Source organism: Triplophysa rosa, linkage group LG21 (assembly GCF_024868665.1).
Source record: "Triplophysa rosa linkage group LG21, Trosa_1v2, whole genome shotgun sequence".
Taxonomy (NCBI): Eukaryota; Metazoa; Chordata; class Actinopteri; order Cypriniformes; family Nemacheilidae; genus Triplophysa; species Triplophysa rosa.
The window spans coordinates 2,569,396-2,594,396 of record NC_079910.1 but is presented as its reverse complement, the minus strand read 5'-3'; the positions used below and the strand labels follow the sequence as shown (position 1 = coordinate 2,594,396).

The 25,001-nt window shown below is 38.9% G+C and overlaps 1 protein-coding gene across 2 annotated transcripts; it reads right to left on the bottom strand.

The window, feature by feature from the left end:
* Positions 1 to 454: 454 nt before the first annotated feature.
* On the bottom strand, positions 455 to 24,775 carry slc1a7b (solute carrier family 1 member 7b). 2 transcript variants are annotated; one of them, XM_057319430.1, is made up of 11 exons: positions 24,387 to 24,775; positions 16,615 to 16,694; positions 11,709 to 11,924; positions 9,881 to 9,923; positions 9,470 to 9,704; positions 9,291 to 9,390; positions 8,904 to 9,137; positions 7,188 to 7,382; positions 3,657 to 3,791; positions 3,344 to 3,443; positions 455 to 3,113 (listed from the first exon to the last, which is right to left on the bottom strand). In XM_057319430.1, exons 1-11 carry the CDS (start codon positions 24,525 to 24,527, stop codon positions 2,850 to 2,852), a joined length of 1,743 nt encoding a protein of 580 aa, XP_057175413.1. In that variant the 5' UTR covers positions 24,528 to 24,775; the 3' UTR covers positions 455 to 2,849. The 2 variants fall into 2 exon arrangements, with proteins under 2 accessions (XP_057175413.1, XP_057175414.1); XM_057319431.1 differs by lacking the exon at positions 16,615 to 16,694 and having other exon boundaries at positions 24,387 to 24,499.
* Positions 24,776 to 25,001: the final 226 nt, after the last annotated feature.

Sequence of the window (25,001 nt, the reverse complement as noted above, 5' to 3'; positions counted from 1 at the left end):
CTCTTGTTTCAGCTCATTATTTTATCGCTGAGACACGTGTACAATAATCATTTTGTTTGATTCTACGGTTGACATCTGCATGTTGCACAATGCACATACACATTTTTTAAATATGGCGATATTAGGGATGTAACAATATCAAAACCTCACTGTACGATAATACCTCGGTATACGATCCACGGAACGGTATTTATTGCAATATTTTAAATGGCAAATGATGACTTGGGATCCTCTTTTCTTTATCCTCTAATCATAACTGTTGCTTAGAGGTACGAGTTATAGTTCGAGATGGGTCAAATGACCTAAAAATGCCTTTAATAAAATAAAATCATTGCACCAGATGGACCATGATGAAGGTAACATCTATTATTTTTTCCTAACATTGTTAGGCCCGGAAGACCTATTGTTTCACACAGTCATGTGACCACGATAATATTGAGACAATTTTGCTATTGCGATAACACGATATCGATAACATTGCTACATCCCTAGGCAATATAGAAAGTACGTTGTACACAGTATGAGATGAACCATTTCTAAAACATCTGAGGAAACGCATTACAGACAAAATTTCATCTTTCATCTTAAAAGTTGTCATCTCATGGGTCAAACATGGCCATTTTATTCACATTTTATACCCAAACACAGATTGAAACAACTCAACATTTGTTAACGTGTAAATGCAACTGAGAAGCATTCAGCTTTTGTACACAGACCTTGATTTAACATTTATTTCACTACCAAATAAATCAACCCAACCTCGAGGCAGATTTCAGAAAAAAACCTGGAGAGCAAAAAGTGAAAACTGGCATTTTAAGCACTTCACGAAATCCCTTTTGACACTTAGAAACTGCATGTCAAATAAATTTCCATATCAAACAGGACGTCAAATCAGTTTCTAAAAAAAACATTTGTTTCCACAGCAAACCCTCAGCGACGGAGACTTCTCAACCTGTGTATCAGCTGCAGAAGCTGAGTGAGGTGAATTCAACCTAATTGAGTTCATCTTAAGTGAAGAAAACATCGATGTCAATGAGATACGGCAGTGAGAGGTGACAGCCCACGGGTGTTTGACTGAGATAAATCCCTGTTGTACTTCACTAGAGAGATGAAACTTCTTCACAATTTACCCTCCAACATACACGCTGGAATTTCAATGAATCCTTTATTATCAATGCATGCAGTTTTTTATATTTTAGTTGATGTGAGAGGTTAAGATGATGCTGCATAAGCGCCACAACATACTCGACGCAAGCCCACAAATACAAATCCTTAAAAAAAATTCTTAAAATAAATAGTACTTATGAAATAAATGTCATTTATATACAGCCATGGAAAAATATAAGAAACCATTCAAATCAGCATTTCTAGATGTATTGTGGTCATTCCAGTCCAGTGTCTGTTGTATTTCAACAAAATCAAATCTCAGGAGTGACAAAGTAATTCAACAGACACAACTGACAGCATGACAAGACACATGAAAACTGTGATTAAAACCCTGGTTATAACATTAAATACATGTAGAAAAATACTGTTGCAAAAGTGAATATGAACTTGTTTTCTTTGCTGTATTTGTGGTCTGAAATAATACAGAGCATCTATACTGTTATTTTCACCTGTTTCTCCAGTTGAGATTTTCTGCAAATAAATGCAAATACAAACTTTATTTTTATTTGAAATTTGGAAGAGATATTGTTCACGGAATGAAACAAAAATCATCATTTTACCCAAACAAATACCTATATAGTACATTTTCATTTTTTCCCGTGGCTGTATACAGTATAAAAAATCATTGGATCACCTTTTGATTTTCTTTTGTCTGGATATGATATAATGAACAGGCTAGCACCTCTTACCTTAAAGGGATAATTCACCTCAAAATGAAAATTCTTTCATCATTTACTCACCCTCACGTCATGGCAAACCTGTTTGACTTTCATTCTTCTGCAGAACACACAAGAAGACATTTTGAAGAATGTTGGTAACCGAACAACACTGAACCCCATTGACCCCCGTTGTATGAACACAAAACCTCCGAGACATTTCTCAAAATATCGTTTTTTGTTCCACAGAAAAAAACAGTCATACAGGATACGAACAACATGAGGATGAATAAATGATGGCAGCATTTTTATTTTGGGGTGAACTATCCCTTTAAATGGTTTTATGAGTGCTTATTGGTTTAATATAGAAATAATTTGTCGAACACAAACAGCGGGACTGACCCAGATTTAAGACTAATAATGTGACAGAAAAACACGAGGGATAATTCTCATTCTCATCATGCGCCGAGAATGACCAATACACCTGACTCAAAATGCTTAAAGACAAAAATGAATAAGAATAAAATATAAAATGATATGAACTTGAAATAGAAATAAACAGTTCATACAGTACAGTAATTACTGTATTGTGTATTTACAACTGCAAATTCACTCACACTTAACAAACCATTTTACAAAATACATTTACAGGAAAAGCTTCGCTCTCAAGGCCATAAATATATTGCCATCTGCCAGCTCTATTCAACCCAAAGAAATGCTGGATTGTCGGATCTCGACCTGCTTTCTATTCTCATTATATCTCATTATCTAATGCACAGAACGGATCAACCAACATGTGCCGCCAATAATGGCATAACTGGGACACTGGCCCATATGTGCAGACTCGCATCATGTGTAACATCACAATATCTAGTCTGTGGACTAGCACCTTTTTGAAAAATCCAAAAAAATGCTGTTACCCAAAATATAAGAGGAAATAATATACATCCAGACCCCCACTCTGAAGTAGAAGCTTGTGTTTTCATGTTGTCCATACGATATTAGTCTTAAATCTCTGAAGGGTTGCTATACGTTAGTCTCCAGACCGTTCATGTCAACTGCACAATGGTCCTTGTCTCTATGTTTCAGGTGGCGGGGGGGCACCGGGGGCTTTTTCCGCTCGGTGGGTGGCGGACGAACCCCTTCTTCCAGCTGCATGAGACGGGCCACATCAGGTGGGATGTGCTCAGGTTTGCCCCCTGCTGGAGGGCACTGGAAACTCCCATTGTTCTGTTGACAATTGGGCAGGCTCTGGTTATTCAGGGCCTTTGTTTCGCAGATGAGCGGGACCTGAAAGCAATGAAGAAAATTGTTTTCCAAAAAAAAAAAATGATATGCTGGCACAATTATATTTTTGCCTACAAAAATTTCAGACATTTAAGCATACACCTTGAGATTGTTGAGATCATTAGAAACATTTCAGTTAATAATTTCCAAAGCTGTGTTTTGCTTAAAGAAGGTTAAACAAACAAAAAACGTTTCATACACCGCCCTGCTCATCAACACAGAAGAAAACTGACCCCATCTCCCTCTTTGATGAAGTCTTTTCTGCAGATATGAGCCATGATTCCTGTAGCCAGAGCGTCCCCCATCACATTGACCATAGTGCGAAATCTGTCGCTGCAAAGAAAAGAAACCAGACGTGATTTTAAACTTAACGTTAATCTCATTCTCCACGTCTGTAAGTTTGGGTTTTCAAGATCATTAATAAAACACATTTTGTGTGATCTTTTATTCAGCTCCTTAAATTGAACATTGAATGCTGAAGTGAGACACGGACACTGGTGGTTTCTAATAAAATCAAGTATAAACATCAAACATGTCTTTACTTACAGGGCCCAATCAACAGCGATAATAAGAGTGATGTCATCAGTGGGCAGGCCGACAGATGTCAACACTATTACCATGGTGACCAGGCCGGCCTGTGGGATTCCAGCCGCACCGATGCTCGCCGCCGTGGCTGTGATACTGGAAAACAAGGTCAACAAATCTTGAAACTGGAAAAAAAAACATTCCATCATGGGATGCTTTTTATTTCTTAAAGCAGAGGTACCAATTTGCATCTTATTTTGACCAAGAACACTTTTACTTTGTTAGCAGATATCAAACCCTAAGCATACACAACACCTATCTGAAGAATCTACAGTAAATACAGTATATACAGTAGTATATATATATATATATATATATCTTGGTATCTGGGCGTGCTTTTCCAGGAGAATAAGGGACTAAGAACCCTTGTTACGAAACGGGAATCCATGTTCAGAAAAACTTTCTGAAACCTGTACGAACCCTGGCGAGTGAATCGAGCACAGAAATACTACATCATACGTTCAACTCGTTTTTTGACAAGTTGACCTTTGTTAAGCTTGAGAAGCCGTAGCACGTTAAACAGTGTAAAGAAGTCAGAATGCATGAAATAGCATGGACAAAGTCAAAGTTGTGTTCTGGAGACGGTGAGCTGAATACAGAAAAAGATTGCACAGGCAGAATTATTGACTACAGGAGTCGAGAGAATAATGTTAAACATGTACTTCAATCCACGGAACTGTTTCGCTTCCCATGAAGTTAAATTCAAATTCGTAATTTTAAAATGTAACATAATTCTTTCTATAGTTGAGAAAAAACAGATGAAAAAAGCTCTCAAACTTAGGTAGTCAGATAATAATTAGGAAATGAGATATAAAATCGGCTCTCCTGTTTTTGCCAAGTGGTTGATATCCTTAGGACAACATCATGTTGACCCTGGGACAACATTTAAATCAACCCATCAGATTTCAGAAAAAAGTTTACAGTTTATTTGAAATGTAATCTTCCAACCAGGACTAGGTGCTTCTAGACCATTGTTTTTCACTCATCATTTCCCTCTGATTTAAGGGGTAAGTTATGGTTAGGGTTTAGGTTTTATTTATAAAAATGTTGTCCTTAGGTCAACAAAATATGTTGCTCTGAGGACATCAACCACTTGGCAAAATCAGGTCGAGCTATAAAATCTTGGGTAATCCATTTCTATAGCTGTGTTTGTAAGATATCAGTCATATCATTATATTAACATTGATATTAACGATCAAATATAAGACGTTAAACCAACTGTCTTATTTAACAAAAATTTGTAAATATAAAGACATAAATTGATGCAACAACGTCTGGCCTGAGCAAATAAAGAGTTTGAAGAGATGGGAGAGAGAGTTTTAGGCGGTCACAGGGATAAAAGCGGACCGGTGGTGTGCGGGGGGATGGTGATTTACCCCGTCACATGGCATCTTACCAGAGGATTATTGCCCAGTTCTCAGTTTCTCCCCTCCACCTCTCTGATCTCTGGCTTTCACATCACGACTGTCATTTCATTTAACCTTTGAGCTCAAACCCACTGTCCCACCAAACATCAGTCTATTTGTTTATAGCACAGTGTTTGTTTGTTACACGCACATACATTAGGGTGACCGTTTTTCCCGGACACGTCCTGGCCAGGATTTGCGGGTGCGTCCTCTATTTGTCCACCGCATACGTCATCGAGGTTTATAATTTCAGGTTTTATAACAGAAAAGCAACCGTTATATTTCAAGGTGAGAATTGAACCACAATCATTATGCGTCTTAAGAGAAATAAATGTAAAAAAAAAGTCAACTGAAATGTGGGAACCCCGTATGCGGTGGACAAACGCGGCCTCTAAAGGATGCACCTGAAACCCTGGCCACACACTTAGTGCTATACTCACGCAAATGCGCAAAAGAAACTACGAGCACGGCATGCAACGTGTGAAATAAAAGTAAAGTACCTAAAAATCACATAACTGCTACTTTGTGTGTTAGCAGGGAAGGAGTTACATGAAGGTATGATATTCATCTTTCATTCACAGTTCATGTTAGTATTTAAGTGCTTTTCGCATTGTGGCTGTCAGGGCTTTCACACGCCTCATTACTCAAGCGTTCAACTTTGACAATATAGTCACGGAAGGCTGATTTACAGACTCTCTAGACAGCAGGTGAAAAGAATATACAGTAAACACAGAAAGCAAAACAAAGAGGAACATGTCTTTCCCAACAGGAATGCATCATCAAAAAGGTAAGGAAGAAAGGATTCTGTAGGTTAAACAAGAGCTGAAAGTACTGAAAAGCATCAATAACAAATCCATCAACTGACTCCGTTTTATTGTTTTATATTATTTTAAATCATCACTGCACATTCTGTGGGTCTTTTTTAACACACCTGATTCAAATCATCTGAGGGATTCATGAACTGAAGTGAACCTTAATTATGATGTCTATATGTCACAAGCTAAATTACACAGAGCATCCAGAATCTGTAAACTCTTGGGTATTTTCATTTCAATGGTTTCCAATACTCAGATCCATCAATGGACATGAAGAGAGCAGAAGTGCTTTTCATATCTCTTTGTAGTTCAATCCACACGTGACATGAAGCTAAACATGGCCTTAATATGAATAAAAGAAATATGATTTTTTTTAAATAATAAATGAATAAAATGTTTTTATTTATTAGTCATATTAAATATCAAATAAATAAAATGAATATTTGTATTACATACGAAATAAATAAATATTAATATTTAATAATTATGTTGCACGTTAAACACATAATTTTTTTTTAAATAATTCATATGCAGAGTAAAGCTAAATAAAATTGTAACACAGTCTTATAATCTGTGTGAAACAGTGAAACGTTAACATAGGGAAACATATTTGTGATTGACATTTTTGCTAAAATATTTGTTATTGTACAAAATGATATGATTAAGTAATTGTTTTTCTCAACCTTAAACATTTATATTTATTTAAGATAAGCATCTTTTTTTCACCTACTGTATATAATTTTTGTATAATTTAATGTGATTTAACATGGACTAAATATAAATAATAAATAAAATAACTTTTTTTTAAATAATAAATGAATAAAATGTTTTTATTTAATCGTAACATTACATATAAAACACGATGCAATGAGATTCCTGCGAAAAGCATTTTGTCATTTTGTCAAACGTTTATAGCCTGTACTCATCCATGTTTGGCGAATAATATTCATGAGGTGCAGAACTTACATCGAATGAGACCGTTGTATGGGCGGAGCTGTCAGCGTCGCAGAAATAGAAACCGTTTCTAAAATAAAAACGGCTGTTGGTCGCCGCGTAGCGCTGTCAGGGCTGGTTAAGACAAAACCTCTTCTTCACATGGAAAAGATACCGTTTATCGCGTATCGCAGCGTGGCATCGCGTTTGTTTAGGACACGGTGTAAAATACAAACTTTTAAGGCTGTACAGAATAATGTTGTGGGTCCACTTGACTCTTGCACATTGTCTGAGTAACAAAAACATGAAAACCATACAAGGGTTGAACTTTTTGGTACCTGATGGTGATGATTTGGCCGAAATCAAGCTCGTAGTTGTTGACCTGGGCGATAAAAATGGCCGCCACGGCCTCGTAAAGCGCAGTCCCGTCCATGTTGATGGTGGCGCCTACGGGCAGCACGAAGCGAATGATTCGCCGGTCGATGTGGTTGTTCTCCAGTAGGCACTTGAACGTGATAGGCAGTGTGGCAGAACTGAAAATAACCAAAGTATACTGAAAAATAGTTGATGTAAAATGTCAAAATTGTCATTTTTAGACAGAGAAGTACAAGTAGCTATTTTCACCATTTTCCCCTTACAACCAAACAATCTTTAATTGATGTTCACATCCCTCTCGCACAACACATCCATCGCAATAACAGAGGTACAGCATCATATAGATGTAAATTACAGACGTGTTGCAGAGAAGCAATTTGTTGATGTGTATAATTCTAGAAAATAGCAGGAAATAGTCCATTGTGTTTGTGGCACTTATATATGAACATCTGCCATGAGCTGTGCATGAAAGCACTGCTGTTTGTTTGTGAATGCATAATGTATATCACGTTTTTCGATGCGTTTTGTCTGTAGGCACGTGTTGACCTCTCCAAGCAGTCCACGCTTACACAAAACCCGTCAACCCACACCAAGAAGATCTGGTTTGTTCCTCGTGAATAATAGAAACATGTTATGCTGCACCTTCTGAACTTTTGCACCGCTCTGAATATGGCTGTAAAAACCAACTTTTGTCATTGAAGGTCAATGTTACGGTTAATATTTATAACCGTTTACTTTCACCACCGTGTTCCCTTATTTGTGATAAATAAAAGAGATTTGATTTCCATCTTTGAAATTGGTAGTTTTAATATCTTCTGAATAAGAGGATCTGCAAAGATTTATAGAAATGGATGTGATTTACTTTGAATTTTCCATGGGAAAGACAATTCCTAAACATCAATGAGAGCAAATGGGAACTTCCGTTTAAGTCTCATCTGTGTCTATTGGATATTTCCCCTGAGCAAAGAGTCAGAAATTTCACGAATGTCCCTGTCAGAAGAGATGTCAATAAAGTCTCAAACTGAGCTCAGATTTGTCAAGTCTGCAATCAAAAGTCAATATTATTGAAGATCTCAATATGAACTCAAACATTTCTCACCAAATTTACCCAAATCCTGATTATTTTACCTCAACAATCTACATTGATTTGACAAAAATTACAGTCTTATCTGTTCCTCTCTTTATATCTCCCAAATTTTTAGGAGACACAGGTGACACTAAACTGATGCTTAAAGGGACAGTTCACCCAAAAATAAAAATTCTGTCATCATTTACTCACCTTCGAGTTGTTCCAAATCTGTATCAATTTCTTTGTTCTGATGAACACAGAGAAAGATATTTGGAAGAATGCTTATAACCAAACAGTTCTTGGACCCTTATTGACTACCATAGTAGTAAAATTGCTCTATATATTTCCTTGTTGAACACAAGATTATATTTTGAAGAATGTAGGACAGCAAACAGTTCTGGGGCACTTTTGACAACCATTATCATTTTTACTACAATGGTCGTCAATGGGGTCCAAGAACTGTTTGGTTACAAGCATTCGTCCAAAAAAATTTCTTAGTGTTCAACCAAACAAAGAAATTTAAACAGGTTTGGAACAACTCATAAAAGAATTTTCTTTTTTGGGTGAACTGTCCTTTCAAATGAAACACAACGGAGAACTCCATTTTTACCTGGAGGACGTGGCCAGCGAGATGAGCAGAGCCTGTAGGATTCCTCTGATGTACACGATGGGACTCTTTTTGGTGATGAAGAAATACATGCTGGGCAGAATGAAGAGGCCGTGCAGAATGAGGCCCATCACCACGGTGATGGCGTAAAATCCCAGCTTCTTCCCCATCGCAGACGGGTCGCTCATCTCCAGAATCTTTCCGGCCACCAGAAACACAATGCCAAACGGGAAATACCTGCAGAACAACAGGAAGTTCACACTCTTGTTTTTTTACATGTGCTCGATAATTTCAATGGGTGGAGCCAAGCATGCCGACACCCACATTTTGATTTCTACCGTTACCTGTAAACCTCATACCTTGGTCTACAGGTAAGGTACAGTAACATACCAGATGACTATAGCCACGATTTTCAGCACAGCTTCATTGAGACTTTGACAAAAGTTCACCAGGGCACTGCCATTAGGACCCATTCTGCCCAACATTATGCCTGATCGGAAAAAGCAGAGGAAGGATTTTGTGAGATAACAATAAATATTCAAGTATATATAAGAGGACAGTATTGTTACCCATAGTGGCGGAGAAAATCACTATTCCCAGGACGTTCATTCCCTCACTGGTGCCGGGAAGTGTTCGGAACACCACGTCGGGAGGCGGGGTCAGATCCAGCTGAAAGTTCTGGATGTCCGTACCGTTATCATCCTGAATCCCGTAGATGAGAGCCCGACGGGTGGTGCTCTCTGTCAGACCCGGGCTCACGGTGGTCTTCGGAGTCGTCATTATGGGTACGCTGTTGGTACGATACTGAGGGAAAGGTAAGAAAGACATTCATCTGCTTTTCTTTGAATTCCCAGTCAATTAGCTTGCTATCAGTTCAAACAAATGCAAGAATGAAAGTGTATCATTTTTAAGCAAAAAAATGATAAACTAAGTGATTCCTAACAGATAACAAAAATGTTAACGCAAGATGGTAGTTTTACCTGCTGAAATGTGGCCTGAACAAGATTCGCAGGAAACATGTTTCTGTTTGGGAACATAAACACATGACAATGAGCTACTGCATAGCTACAATGAGTTAATGAATTTATTACACGGCTCGTTGGAATGCTTGATTGTGATTGGCCAGTCGCGACATTTGCAGGTTCGTTATTCCCAGATAACAACCCCTCAAAACTAATAACACACGGTAACCCGGATGCAGCAAATCATTTTGACAAGGTTTTTTGACAAATTAAATATGTCTTTTAATAACATTATATTTACAAACGATTAAACCAAATTGCCTGGTCGTGACATTTGAACGTCGTTTCTTACCTTAAAACCCGAAAGTAAATGGCTTTTCCTCGCATAAGGTCTGCATTCGGTAAAAATGAGCTAATAAAATATTTCAAATTCACATTGTCATGGTTCTGCCCCATCTTGTCTTGCTTTTCTTGATCTTGTGGCAGAGCCATGACAGAACCTCTTGTTTTATGTGGAGAGAGGCGTTTTGACCCTGTTGGTCTTCCACTCTCCGGTGTTGCGTCTCTGTTCCTGCCCTTTCGTCTCCTCGTTATTGATTGTTAATTAGTTCATGCCCCACACCTGATCCCTCTTGATTTATCCCCTGTATAATGCCCTTGTGTCTTCTGTCTTGTGCTGGTTCATTGTGCTGTGTCGTGTTTCATGTGGGTGAGTTCGTGTCCTGTTAGCATAGTTTAGTCTTTTGTAATATGTAGTAAATGTTTTGTTTAGTCTTGTTTAGTGTAGTTAGTTTGTTCTTGTAATACTCTTGTTTTACCCCCTCGTGGGTTTTTGTTTTGTTTGTTTTATTATTTATTAAAAGTCCATGTTAACCCCTTACCCGCTGTCTGCGTCTGGGTCCTCTGTTCTTGTATCTTTGTGTCTCACCCGGAGAACCATGACACACATTTCATGTCCAGTTGTTTTTCTCATGTGGCAAGTAGCCGGGTAAGAAGCGGGATAATGTACACGCAGCCGGCTGTTATCGTGAAATAAGCCGCTTCGCGTCGGGTCCTGATCACCCTGTCGGGGCTTATTTCTGCGATAACACCCGCCTCCCTGTACATTATCCCTTACATAACAATATCAAATCCATATGAAATGTCATTCAGGAAGGTGTCTTGATGAGGTTTACTCGAGTTTGAAATTAAAAAAGACTGAAGGCCAATGACTAACAAAGCACAGATGGATGGATGGATGGATGGATAGATAGATACTGTAGATAGATAGATAGATAGATAGATAGATAGATAGATAGATAGATAGATAGATAGATAGATAGATAGATAGATAGATAGATAGATAGATAGATAGATAGATAGATAGATAGATAGATAGATAGATAGATAGATAGATAGATAGATAGATAGATAGATATAGCGATCTCTTGATGCACACGCACGCATTTACAGATGGTCCATCAGGTTTAAGTACCCTCATAACAATATGTGGCTATATTCTTTCAATCAAAAACCCAACCTGCTGCCTGGAGATCGTATCCGTGACGATACTTCATTCTGACATATTACTGACCTACCCCGTAGTTAAAGGCAATTCATGAATCAATTCTTTATTTGCTGGTGGAGATTTCTGACAAAGAACGAGAGACTTAAACTACGTTTCCGGATCGATTTCCACCATTCAGCTTGTGCACAATTACAGCGCCGTAGAGATTTTTTCAGCCTGTACAGTACACTCTTGAATAGCACCATAAGAAATCTTATTTCGAAGCGCATTTCCATCAGTCCATGCAAAACACGTTTTATATGTGTGTCAGTCAGAATAATATCAAAAGAGCCGTCTCACCGTATGAGATCCAGGAGGGCATCGGCCGAGCTCATGATGGGTTTTCCGCTGTCCTCCGAGTCTTCTTTCTGTGCCATTCCGCCCGGATGAATGATTAACACCATGACTATACCCACCACAACCGCCAGGAAGGTGGTCCACAGGTAATAGGACACAGTGATGAGGCCCAGTCGACTGGAACATTTAGCATCCAGCGCTGCCAGACCGGACATCAAGCTGAGAGGACAGAAATACACATTAGTGTTTATGATTTACTGAGGTGTGAGGAGGATCGATCGAGTTCTATGTCAATATTAACAATGCAAAGCTACATTTAAAACTCATCTAGAACATTTATTGATTCCTGACGGAAGTCGGAGCGAGAGAGAGAGAGGCTCGACCCGGTGTGGGCTCAGGTAAAACTGAAACACTAAATAAAGGCACCGCCTCTTTTGCCCCACAGACCAGTAGAAGAGTGGGGGTGGCCACTGTGGCCCAGACTCTTACCTGGACGACACCCATTCATCGCTTCCTTTTTATTTTGTTGAATAATAATGTGTGTAAATCTCACTTCAGCACGAGCAGTCATCCACACAAAAGCTCAAAGATTAGCGTGAGAGGAGGTCTCCTCCAAATGACCCGCGAACAGCTGGCCGCATCAGGCCGAAGATTACATATTCATAACAGCAGGACATCTCGCATGGAAAGGTCAGAGCAAAAATATAGCTTTTTCACCCATCCAGGACTTTTATTTCTCTGCCTGGGTTGCTTTAAGTGAGAGTTCAATTGACCTTTTTTAACACTGGCGATTTTGCTGAGTAGCAGCCACCAACAATACCCTAGCAACTGCCTCCCAGTGCCATAGCAACCGCCCGGTATACCACAGTATCTCCGTGACACGTGTTGCACTGGGAAGGACAAGTCACATCCTTTTCCTCAAAAACACAGAATTTTGTTCACCAGAAAGTAGACCAGAGCTATGATTTTCTTTTCCTTGTGCTTGTATCTTACAGCCACAAAAATGAATACAAACTGCATATAAAACAGCCATTTACGTAATTTAATGACAACAACACTCCACGATAACCTTTAGGACTGTGTCTAATTTTCTTAATGAATTCAGCAATTAAACACTTTAACTTTGTATTGAAGTTTAAACAGCTTTATACAGAACACCTACGATACTCCATACGGATGAGCTGTAAAACATCACAGCGCAGTCGTTCATGTAGGGAGGTCGGCCTTTTCAACTGCTCTTGAACCGGCCTCATCTTTCTGAACGAAACACTGCAAAGCTGATATCAAGTCAGTTTAAGGGGCAGCATGTGTGCGCGGTCTGTCTTCTTGTACAAGATCGTGACCTGTATAGCATTGTGGGTAATCCATAGGCAGTGCCATCTGAAAGTGCATGTGGTGCTGGATTTAAGATGTTTTTAACCCTTAGTAGCCTTTAAAGGAGAGATATTTTACAATCAAATATCATACATTTTAAGCAAGGCTTAAAGTCAACATGGATCAAAATTAAATAAGAAATACAGGAGAGATACTGGGACAAGGAGGAAGTGCTTTGAGTTCGGGAGGAATCACCGAACCCTCTCCCCGGGAAAGCACGCCAAATAGGAATTCTATCCGACCCACTTTATTATCTGCGAGGCGAACTCGTGAATTGCTGTGCAGTTTAATTTTTGCCTGACATCACAAATGCTTTCCTCACCTCCTTGCCTCACAATCCAATCAATTTCACACAGATCAAATCTAATTCACTCAATTCCCAGTGCGCAGTAAAACACAATTCACAGCGAACGGTAGATGTCCGTTGACAACTGTAATGAAACCGCAAGACGAAGACGGGAGATTGAAGATGAGACGGTTTTAAATTCTATGTTGTTGTGGGTATTGAAGGCTCTCTTTAGGAGATCAGGGTGAGATGACCCGATTAATGCACCGCCACAACTGAACAGACAGAATACTGGAGGAAAGACACTCACACATAAACTACATATTCTGTAAATGAGCTCCTTTCAGGACCAGTTCATCAATGTGCAGTTGTATTGCGTATATACTGTGGGAAATAACAGCTTCACACATATCACTTCATATTTCTAATCGATAAAACCATCTAAAAGAAGAAACGGAAATTGGGGAGACATACTTTAGGGTAGAAAAATTTCTTTTCTTCTTTACAGTAAATGAGTGAAATTCACTCATTCGGAATAGGGACATCGATATCGGTATTGAAAATGAATAAGGACACACATGCATCTTCATCACTATAAACTGAGAAATTGTTGAAAAAATGTAGGTACATTTTCAAATAAACACAATTTAGTTTGAATTACAAGCTGTAGACCCAAAAGATGTCCCCACAAGGTCAAAAAATAACTGGTAGGCGCACACACATACTTCAAAGCAATAGTTCCCAAAAATGAACATTTTGTCATCATTTGGTCACCCTCCAGTTGCTACAAAGTTACAAACCTGTATACATTTCTTTGTGTGCTTAGCACAAATGAAGATATTTTAATGTCCTACTATGGGAGTCAATGGTGACCCAAAATGGCTTATAGTTACAAACTTTCATTAAAGATGGGATAACATGCTATTTCATGCGTTCTTACTACACTGTTAAACGTGCTGGTTTCTCATGCTTAACATGCTCAACTTGTTAAAAAAAAGACGTAGTGACGTGGTATTTCTGTGCTCGATACACTCCCCCAGCACTCCAACTTGATTCGGAAAGTTTTTTATAAGTCTGGATCCCTGTTTCAAAACAGGGATCCTATTCCTTTCATTGGTCTTTCTCTCGGAAAAGCAGGCCCACGCGTCATCCACCGAGCAAAAGAGCACGCCCACGCGCTAGCATGAGAGAAAGAGCACACCAACGTGTCAACCAGCCAGAGTGAGAAAGAGCAAGCCCATCGATGCCACTTCACTCGGCTGATGGAAGTTTAGCTGTGTTTGTTTGCATTTCGGTGATGAATATTATATAAACGGTGGATATAACGCTGAATTTGGAGATAGATGGCGCGGTCCCAGTTCTAAAAGACGCCGGCATGAACCGAACGCAGTAAATCAAACTAAGTCATATGTCTGTGTTTTGTTGGCATATGTGTGTAATGTAAACAACACGAAGGGATAATGCGATGATGTGTTGTGTGCTCGTGCTGTAGACCCCTGCACGCCTCCAGCAGCTCATCTTTTTCCATAAATAATCGTACAGCTGTATCTATCTTTTATAAATTTGATCAAACTAAATACTCTTCGAAGATGCGACGTATGCAATACTACTGTATAGGTACTCAAGATACAGATTTTCCTTTAAATGCTTCAAGCCATGTTTGTGTGGCTACAGCGAAGTGAATATGAGAACACGAGAAGTTCTTAACTTAAATCATTCTTCGCCATTTCTGTATGAAGTTTTATTATAATGTTAAATATTGCATCCCCAGATTAAAATCACAACAGGAAACTGAATTTTACAGCCGCTGTAAAGCACCAAATGGAGATTTGCACTCCGGTCCGCCTGCTTGTTAAACAGTTTACAAGACCAACTGCGGCATGTCGAGAAGATTATGGAAATGTGTCACATCTGCATGTTTTCATTTGACCCGCTTCACTGCCAAGAATTACTGACATCAGTCACTGACTTGCAACATTTTGGGAGATATTTTGTTTATCTCACCACCAACAGAAATAACACTGAAATCAAGCTATTAATCAATATTCCCTTATGAATAAAAGCGAGACAACGTTACGAATGTAATTCATGAGATCTGACTACTTTTACTTTCCCAGTCTGATCAGACCACCCACGTTTTCCCCTTGGGGTCATTTTTACCAGTTCAAAACCCATAGCATTATCTAGTATATTGATTATTTGACTATTTTTGTCTTTTTTTTAATATTATTTTTCCAATTGCCGGTTTTTGAGTGACTCTGCCTCGTTTCCTCAGGGAGATGAACACACCAGCTGATAAAGAATCATCTGTCCGGGAGATCATCTTCCCTTTCCCATTTATAACCCGGCATTCAGCATATTCGTGAATAATCCCACCTCGCAACATCCAAAGTTCCCCAAGAGACCACAACACTGACGCTGTCGCATTCACTAAAGAACTCATTAGTGCTCTATCGGACATGTTTTTAACATGCACATGAGAGCACTCATTTGCAGTGCTTTTCGTACAGACGAAAGACAAACTAGAAACTCCTTACGCTGAACGGAAAGAGAGATTTTCAGGCAAGGACGCTACACTAGAAGTAAACTTGAAGTACACACTTAACTCAAACTGACTGTAATACGCATTGCTGAGAGTTGTATTATTCATCTAATGGATGAGTGTTAACCATTTGGCCATTTAGCCTGTCATTGCTATCACTTAAATATGAGTCAAACAGACCCCAGAACTCAGATGTTATTTGAACCCTTAAGAGCTTTCAAGTCAGCTGCAGATATTTTGAGCTTCATAAATCAGCTCTGCAATTGAAATAATTTTCTACATGATCTCCCTAAATGGCATTCATTTAACAGGTTACCATATCTACATTTACATTTAGTCATTTAGCAGACACTTTTATCCAAAGCGACTTACAAATGAGGTAAACAACAGAAGCAGTTAGAACAACACATGGACAACAATGCATAAGTGCAGTAAAAATGGTCTCAGTAAGCCTATCACAGTACACGAAGCTAAGTACAAGAAGTACAAACATGTTTTGCTTAAATCTCCTGCATCTCAGATATTTTTCCAGAGAAATCTCACAAATGTCTCTGTCATCAGAGTTTCAGATGGGATTTCAACAGTGACACAAACTGAGCTCGGATTTGCCAAGTCTGCATTCAAAACGAACTGAAGTCAATATTGAAAAAAAGTCAATATTAAATTCAATATGAAGTCACAGAAAGTGCGATTACTGTAATTCTTACCTGGACACAACGAGAGGCAAAATCAACATCTTCAGCATCCTCATCAGCAGCTCTCCTGGAAACTGGAAATATTTCACCTCCTGAAGCATAGCAAATGATCAGAATAATAAACACAATATAAGAACTCAAGAGAGACAGTTTTCTACATGTGAGACAATGACTGATGTAGGCCCGATATTACACATTCACTACAGTTATTTTCAGCAGACTCAAAGCGATGGATGAATATAAATCTGATGTCTAACTGCGTGCATCTTACAACACTTTATCTATTGAGCTATTTTGGCAGACGCTGTGATTACCACGGTAAATGTGCTTCCAAAATCTGATTTGGATTGTGAAAAAGACACAAGATTCAATACGTTTGAGTTTGACAGACCTCGGTAACGCAAACCAACTCAAAAGCATCTCAAGTTTTTCTCTTGTGAGAGACTCCAGTCATCACACATGTCTCCTGTGGAGTTTCAGAAGACATTTCTCATAAAGGACTTTGACAACGTACGATTCATTTTCTTGATTGTCAGTTGGTTTTATTTATAAATAAGACATTTAGAGACATAGCTGATTCAATTTAGAGTTGCACTACTTGTCCTGAACTATGAGCGCACGTCTGTGCAATGCATATCGCACAACCTCTCTCTCTCTCTCTCTCTCTCTCTCTCTGTGTGAAGTTGGATATTTGGCTGGCAGTCAGAGCTCCTCTTTGAGAAAGCCTCTTTGCTTTAAGCGCTGTCTGTTATGTGCTTTCAACTGCCAGAACTGAGAAATTAATCCTTTTTAAAACTCTGACTAGCACTCTATACACTGATCACACACACGTTTCTTTACACTGTGGGGACGTTCCATACATATAATGAATTTTATACTGTACAAACTGTGCCTTCTATCCCCTAGCCCACACACAAACCATTCTGCATTTTTACATTTTTTAATAAGCATTATTTAGTATGTTTATTAATCAATTTATTGTGCTGGTCCCTATAATGTATAAAAACCTGTACACACACACACACACACGCACACACACGCACACACACAGGCTTTGGTTGACTATCCCCGTGGGGACAGTCCATAGGCGTAATGTTTTTATACTGTACAAACTGTATATTCTATCCCCTATCCCTAACCCTATCCCTAAACCTAAAGATCATAGAACACTTTTTGCATTTTTAGATTTGTAAAAAATATTGTTCTGTACAATTTATTAGCTTTTTTGCCCATGAGGACCTCAATTTTGGTCCCCACAGTGACACGAGTCCCCATGTGTTGGTGTGTATTCAGGTTTAGGTCCCCACCGGGATATACAAACATGAACACACACACACACACACTTTCATAACTCTCAAGCACCGACACACACATACAAACCTCAATAAAAATCTCAACATATACACAGAAACTTCCATGAAAAACTTCACGAAGGGATAAACACACACATACACACTCTCATATAAATATATATATATATATCACGGCCACAAACTGTAAAGCCAGAGAAAAATGCACACGGTTTTAAATTGAGTTATGTGAGTTCAATGCACATTAGATTGCAATTCAGTTCAACTGAATCTTAGATTTTTTCTTCTTTAATTACCTTAAAAGGAATAGAAAGTAAAACACAAATATGTATTCATATCACATACTAATTATAGCAGTGTAACGTGAATGTGAATCGCACAGCTACTAGATAATTATGCAGAATTTGATGAGAAATTATTCCAGGCAAATCTAAAAGCACCGTTGAAAGTCACTGATGAGATCACTGATGTAGATCAAATCTACAAACAAAATCTGACATTTCAATATGAACGCAAACATATATTGTAACCTTTTTCCAAAACCAAGCCGTCTGAATTATGCTACACACATTTTATCTTTCTATACTGCTAATGTATGTCAGTAAATTTTCTCATTTGTGTATATTTCCTCAAATATAATCAAATGTGATAATTGAGCGAGTTTCCTCTGAGAAGAGGATTGGATCTAGGGAGTGTGTGTGTGTGCGAGAGAGAGAGAGAGAGAGAGAGAGAGAGAGAGAGCTGTGTTCTTTGATCGAGCTGTTGACATCCTACCCAGCGGTCAATCGAGGACTCACCGGACTGATAATATCTGATACCCAATGCAGAGAATGCTATCTGTGGTCATCCAGTGCTGCCAGGAGAACTTGTTTTTATGTGAAGTGTGTCAGTATTAGAGTATAGGAAAGATCTTTCATGGCAGTGTATTATAGATATCAAGATGACTTCGATTCAGCACAAAAGACCTCCTTTTATCTGCTTACAGCGGCTTCATTCACTGTACGATCAGTCGTCTTACGCAGACTTTGAAAAACCAACACAATCTTGAATGAATTATTTTACATGGTGGCTAACTGGATCTTCTTTCACGCAAGCGATGGTCAGGTTAAGGGGTCGGGCTTCGTTATTACTTTTTTCTAACAACTGTACGTTTTTCATGCAAATTAGCCATCTCGTAAAATAGTTGCGAGTTCCTGTGAGATCAGGCTAGATGGGAAAACCATAAGGGAGCCTGCTATCATCCATCAAAACTTTCCAGCAAAATCTGTCTTAGGTTTTTGTTGTAACGTTACAAAACTTTTTAGGTCACTTTAATTACAGTGGCGGCTATACTTCATCGCTCAGAAACTCTGGAGAAATAATCGAACAAAAGCCCAGATGCAGAGATACTTCATTTACAATAGAACAATGATTACTGTGATTTCTTCGTTATTTATGACACTTCATGCTTTCCTTTGTTTGTGAGTGCTCAATGTTCTCAACAAACTGTAATGATACGCTTTTACACCCTCAATGTGCTTTGAGAAGAATCGTGCAGTTGTTAAATGTCCCATTGATTTGTGTGGAGGTGTTTCAACTCATTGCAAAGGAAGCGCATGTGTGCTCCTACAGCGCAACAAGGAACCCTTTTTAATAGCTTAACTGGAGTTGGGCGGGATGATCATATATGATGACCGTATATCGTGTAAAACTGTAGAAATGACAGATTCTGCTTTACTGTTTATAAGGTCCAGTAGAAATATCTGCCTGGCTATCAGTGAAACGTATTTACATTATTCATGACTCGTCCAATCAGAATTTAGAGTCTGAAGTTAAATTACTTTCAAGAGACAGTTCAGCCAAAAATAAAAATTCCTATATTTGATGACACTGTCTCCTGTGGAACACAAAAGAAGATATTTTGAGAAATGTCTGGATGTTTTGTGTCCATACATCGGAAGTCAATGGTGTTGTTCTGTTATCGACATTCTTCAAAATATCTTCTTTTGTTTTCTGCAGAAGAAATAAAGTCAAACAGGTTTAGAATGATATGAGAGAGAGTAAATGACGAAAAGATTTTCAATTTTGGTTGAACTATCCCTTTAAATCTTTTTAGCCTGTGTGTTTTTTGGTTGCCGCTATTACATTGCAACTAAAAAGAGAAACAAGAATCTTAATTTAAGAACGCAATTATCCAAAATTCACAAAACCGAACTACTCCCACCCCATTCCCCCCCCCGGGAAAACCCCCAGCAAAAACAGTGTATGGTCACATACAGCAAGTTCAACATATGATCCAAGCATCCATCTCCCGGCTGAACGCATGTCACTAAACTTTCTGTAATTCTTTCCTGTTTGTGTCTCAGCATGGTTTCAACCGTTGGAGTTTCAGTATGGCCGGAGATGGTTAAAAGCATTAACAAAGATCAGCTTTCTGCTATTTTCCCTTAAAAGCCACTTCACCTGGCTTTTGGAGTTTGATGTTTCTTTTGCTCTTATACTATTAGTCTCTAAAAGCTCATTTTGGACCGAGCGCTCCAGTACTTCTGTCCGTTTACATAATTAAAGTACAAAATCAGTCCTGAAAGTATACGTGCACAGTCAGTTTTCCTATAAAGCGTTGGTGCACCTCAGGACATTTCCCCGCATCACGTCATCTTGTAAAACAAACCCACTGATTGCTTGTAAGACCAGTCGAGATGAGAAACAGTTGTTAATCAGGTAACATTGTTCCTCAATCAAGTGCACCGATATTCTCACACCAAGAGGAACTTTAGACCGCAGCGCGGAAAGTTTTCACTATGTGTTTAAAACAACTCTCTTTAAGACGTGCTGTAGAAAATGTCCTGAATCACCTTGATCCTTTTTGTCAGTAACAAAGTGTCCTGGACATCACAGAGATCTCTGTGTTCTGATATGGCATTAAAGTATTCTAGATCTGAAAACAGAATAAATGGTGAAGGTCGTCCTAAATGTTCAAGATGCTGTTACTTGTAACAGTTTTGTGCAGGTTTCATTTTCTTTTAATCATATTTTCATACGTTTTAGCTTTTGCTTAAACAGTCTTGCAGTGCCAATTTTTTAAACTGACTTTTAAAAAAAAAATACAAAATAGAAATTTTAAGTCACAGCAAATTGGTTTTCTATTTGCGTTTTTGCCCGAAAGATTTGGCCAGCATGGCTTTTTCTTTCGTTACTTTACGTCGCAAGTTATTTTTTTTTAGTGGAACAACAAAATGTAAAATGTAAACTTTTGTTGAGCTCGAGAGCCAATAATCACTAAACAATTTTACTCATGCGTCTTGTCATAACAGCAGGGTAAAAAGACAAATAACCTGACGATTCACATCCTTTAAACCGCCTTTTCGCTGTCAGATAGTTTGAGATCTCTACCTATACAACCTTTCAAATGCCTGAAGTTCATACCAGGTTTCAGCCAAAACACAACAAAAATGATGACTTGACCTTCGACGGGCCCGACGCGTTTGACATTGAGATATGAGTCCAGCCCCAAGAACAATTCTCTCTTAAGTGCAGAAGGCTCTTGAATTTCCTGGTGTAAACTACAAAAGTTTATTATAGGATTTTGAAGAACAGAAACAGCTTTCCTGTAGCTCAGTGGTTCGAGCATGGCGCTAACAACGCCAAGGTCATGGGTTCGATCCCAGGGGATTCCACATAATTAGAAACAAATAGTATAATGCAATGTAAGCCGCTTTGGAATAAAGCGTCTGCCAAATGCATAAATGTAAGTGTAATGTAAATGAATAGTGTTATGCTGGGTTTACACCAAACGCGAACAATCGCGTTCCACGCCCGTTATTACTCACGGGAAAAGTTCGTTATTTTCGCGTGAGTGACGTGATCTGACAAATATTTTCAACCTTCGCGGAAGACGAGATTGACGCATGTTCGTAATTTGCATGACTTAATTTGTGTTTGGTGTGAACCCAGTGTAAAAATAACCAGTTAAACCTCAGCATCAGTTCTCACATCACATTAACATTTGTATGTGTTAATATATGCAGAACATGAATAAGATGTGAGATTTGAGAGCTACAAAAAAGAGGGATTTTTTAGCTATTTAAATCTCAGTATGACTCTTTCTTCTGTAGAACACAAAAGAAGATATATTGAGAAATGTCTCGGTGGTTTGTGTTCATACAATGGAAGTCAATGGGGTTCAATGTTGTTTGGTTACCAACGTTCTTTAAAATCTCTTCCTTTGTGTTCTTTAGAAGAAAGAAAGTCAGACAGGTTTGCAATGACGAGAGGCAAAATTACATGAAACTTTAACTTTAAAGTCCCAGTGAAATAAAAAATGACTATTCTTATTTTTTCATGAAATATTGCAGCGTTTATAGTAAATAGCTTATCAATGTGGGTCATTTTCTTTTTAAAATTCATGTACCCTCATAATCTTCAGTTAAAATCTGAAATGACTATCCATCTCAAATGACGTAAACTAGACGGCTTGGCTTTAACTCCTCCCCTTCAGCTGTCAGTCTGCTGCCAGTTTCATTTCAAAATCAATGCAACAGCTGTTTTTACACATCCAATCAATTCGCAGTGAAAAACGCAAGCCACGCCCACTAATTTTCGCCTTTGGAATTCCACTAGGAAATGTAAATAAAGCCATCAATGATAAACCCGTGAAATGTGGTAATTATGTCTACAAATTTTTAGCTTGGAATTAATGTGCATCGTGAAAAGCTCCATATACTCTAAATAAAACTGACCTGCACTGAGCTGAGCTGACTGTCGTTATTCTTTCCATTCACTTTTGTTGTATGTAAAAGAGGAAAGGTCATCAGGTTTGGACCAGTAAATGATAACTGACATGTTGATGTCACTGATTCCCTGACATCCATTTCAACAGCACTCACGACTACTAATGCAACCACACTTTCTGTAAACCGAAAGCTGAAGCGTGTTACACCGCGTCTACACCAGATGCGGCACGACAAGAGACAATAGAACACATTAGAACCCATTATAATTTTAAAATTTGTCCACACTGGACGTGGCGCGATGCAGAACAAGCCATGTGTCGCGTCGCATCGCGCCGCGTCCGGTGTAGACACGGTGTTAGATTATGAATCTTTCACATCTCGGGAAAACTATGTGCAATATTCATACACACATTATACACACCGGAATGCACCAACAAAAAGGTTTTCTTTGTCTAAGGGAAGGACACGTTTTCAAGGTTTTACATTTACTGTCAAAGAAAGCCAATCCGTACAAAACAGTGTAATAGAAATAGCGACATTTAAATGTCACAAAGACTATTCTTCGGCCTTTTTTTTAGTTTGCAGAAAAAAAATCACGAAAACATTCATTTATGATACAAATTTGTGATGCACACATAACCCTTACAGAAAAAAACATGAAGTGCACACACAGAAATGTACACTCTAAAAAAACGCTTTGGGTCAAAAAGGGACGAACCCAACCGTTAGTTTAAATTAAGATAGAGAATGTTTATTTTTGACCCAACGTGAATCTATGACCCAACGGTTGGGTTTGGTTTTTTCAACCAAACGCTGGGTTAGAGATAACCTAGAAATTTCTAGAGATCTGTGTATCTTTCAAGTGTTTTCTCAGATGCCTGCTCTTGTATCTAGTGAGAGATTGAAAATGAACGAGAAAGGGGGTCAGAACCTCTCGTTCTTTCTTTCTTTCTTTCTTTCTTTCTTTCTTTCTTTCTTTCTTTCTTTCTTTCTTTCTTTCTAAAAATGGCCCTCTCTTTAAAAAATAAGCCAAGTTGTACTTTTTTTCAGAAGCACATTGTAATTTAGCTGAAATGGCAGACAGCAGGATGGACCTGCTTTAAATGCCGTGACACTAAGCAGCTCTTGCTTAATGTACAATTACTGAGAGCATTTGTATGATTGGACAGTAATCCCCGGCCGTCACAGCAAATGCCTCTCGCTGGGTTTATTTTTAGCCGTATTTCAGAATCATAACAGAGGTTTCAGTGGAAGTGACCGTGGCAAAATGAAAAGGGAAAAACGCAACCTTTAGCTGCCCCTTTTAATCTTAATCTACGGACGTAATCAAATAAACTGCACTATAGTGTTTCGTGAACAAGTGTGCATCGAATTTCCATTCAAGTGTTTTTCTCAAGTGTTAAGATTCATTTCAGGAAAATGTCCACTGTTTCTCTAACGTCACCTCCCCTTCTATAAACCAAAACCGCCGCAAATGCTCAATCAAATTTGAAAATGCAAAGAATGGCTCTGAAAAAACACGCTTCTGTTTTACAGTCATCGGAAAAAATTGTCATCGGGAAAAATTGTTTCTATGGGAATGTTTCTATGGGAAATATTAAAAAAGGAGACGAAAAGTTCATGCACACGAAGGAGACCTTGAGGAGACGTCTGGACAGTCACTGTAGGTGGGTTGGGAATGGGCTTTAAGGTTTTGAGGAGAGTTTGTTGGGTGCTGCAGTACAGGTTCTGGTGCATACGAGAAGTGGTCAGGTGGACTAACCTGCTCCGAGAGGTTCTTGGAGCGCAGGAAAAATCCCAGCAAACATCCGATAACAACGGCCAGCACTGAGAGGATGAGAAGGCCGTTCTGCTTACAGACCCCCTTCACTCGCACCCACATGGCGTCCAACGCCACGGCCATTGCGTTTCACAGGCTTCCAACTTCACTAGCAGCTCTCCATAAATCCAGCGCCAGGAACCAGTCTGCAGAGCGACCCGAAAAACACCAGCAAGCCAGAAAAGATAAAATGACAAGATTACACGTGCGGTTTTGCTCAGGCCCTGCGTAAAAAAATCTGATTCATGCTCTTTGCATTTCACGCTTTATCTCTCTCCTGTGCCATGCAGCGTTGGACTAAGATGGGTATCACACTGTCCGAGCATCCTCGGTTTTTCCCAGCCCATTTGGTGCAGATCGTCTCCGCCCACTTTCTTGTTCAGCCAATGAGATGAGGTGTTGTGCATAACGCAATCCTATTAATGAAAGCGCGCTGTGTAAATGGGTCTGTGTGTGGCAGCGATTACACACACACAGCATTGTGTAATGGGATGGTGTGGTGGTTGAAGGGTGTTATCAAACATTCATGGAGCAGGCCATGGAACATGTGTAAAAGAG

What these genes read in the sequence shown, in the direction of transcription:
- slc1a7b (XM_057319430.1), bottom strand. Translation starts at nt 24,527, where the DNA reads ATGGCCGTGGCGTTGGACGCCATGTGGGTGCGAGTGAAGGGGGTCTGT. An exon ending in TTGCCTCTCGTTGTGTCCAG is followed by an intron (nt 11,925 to 16,614) that starts GTAAGAATTACA and finishes CTGTCCTCTCAG; the next exon opens with CTTGATGTCCGGTCTGGCAG. An exon ending in ATCGTGGCTATAGTCATCTG is followed by an intron (nt 9,138 to 9,290) that starts GTATGTTACTGT and finishes GTTGTTCTGCAG; the next exon opens with GTATTTCCCGTTTGGCATTG.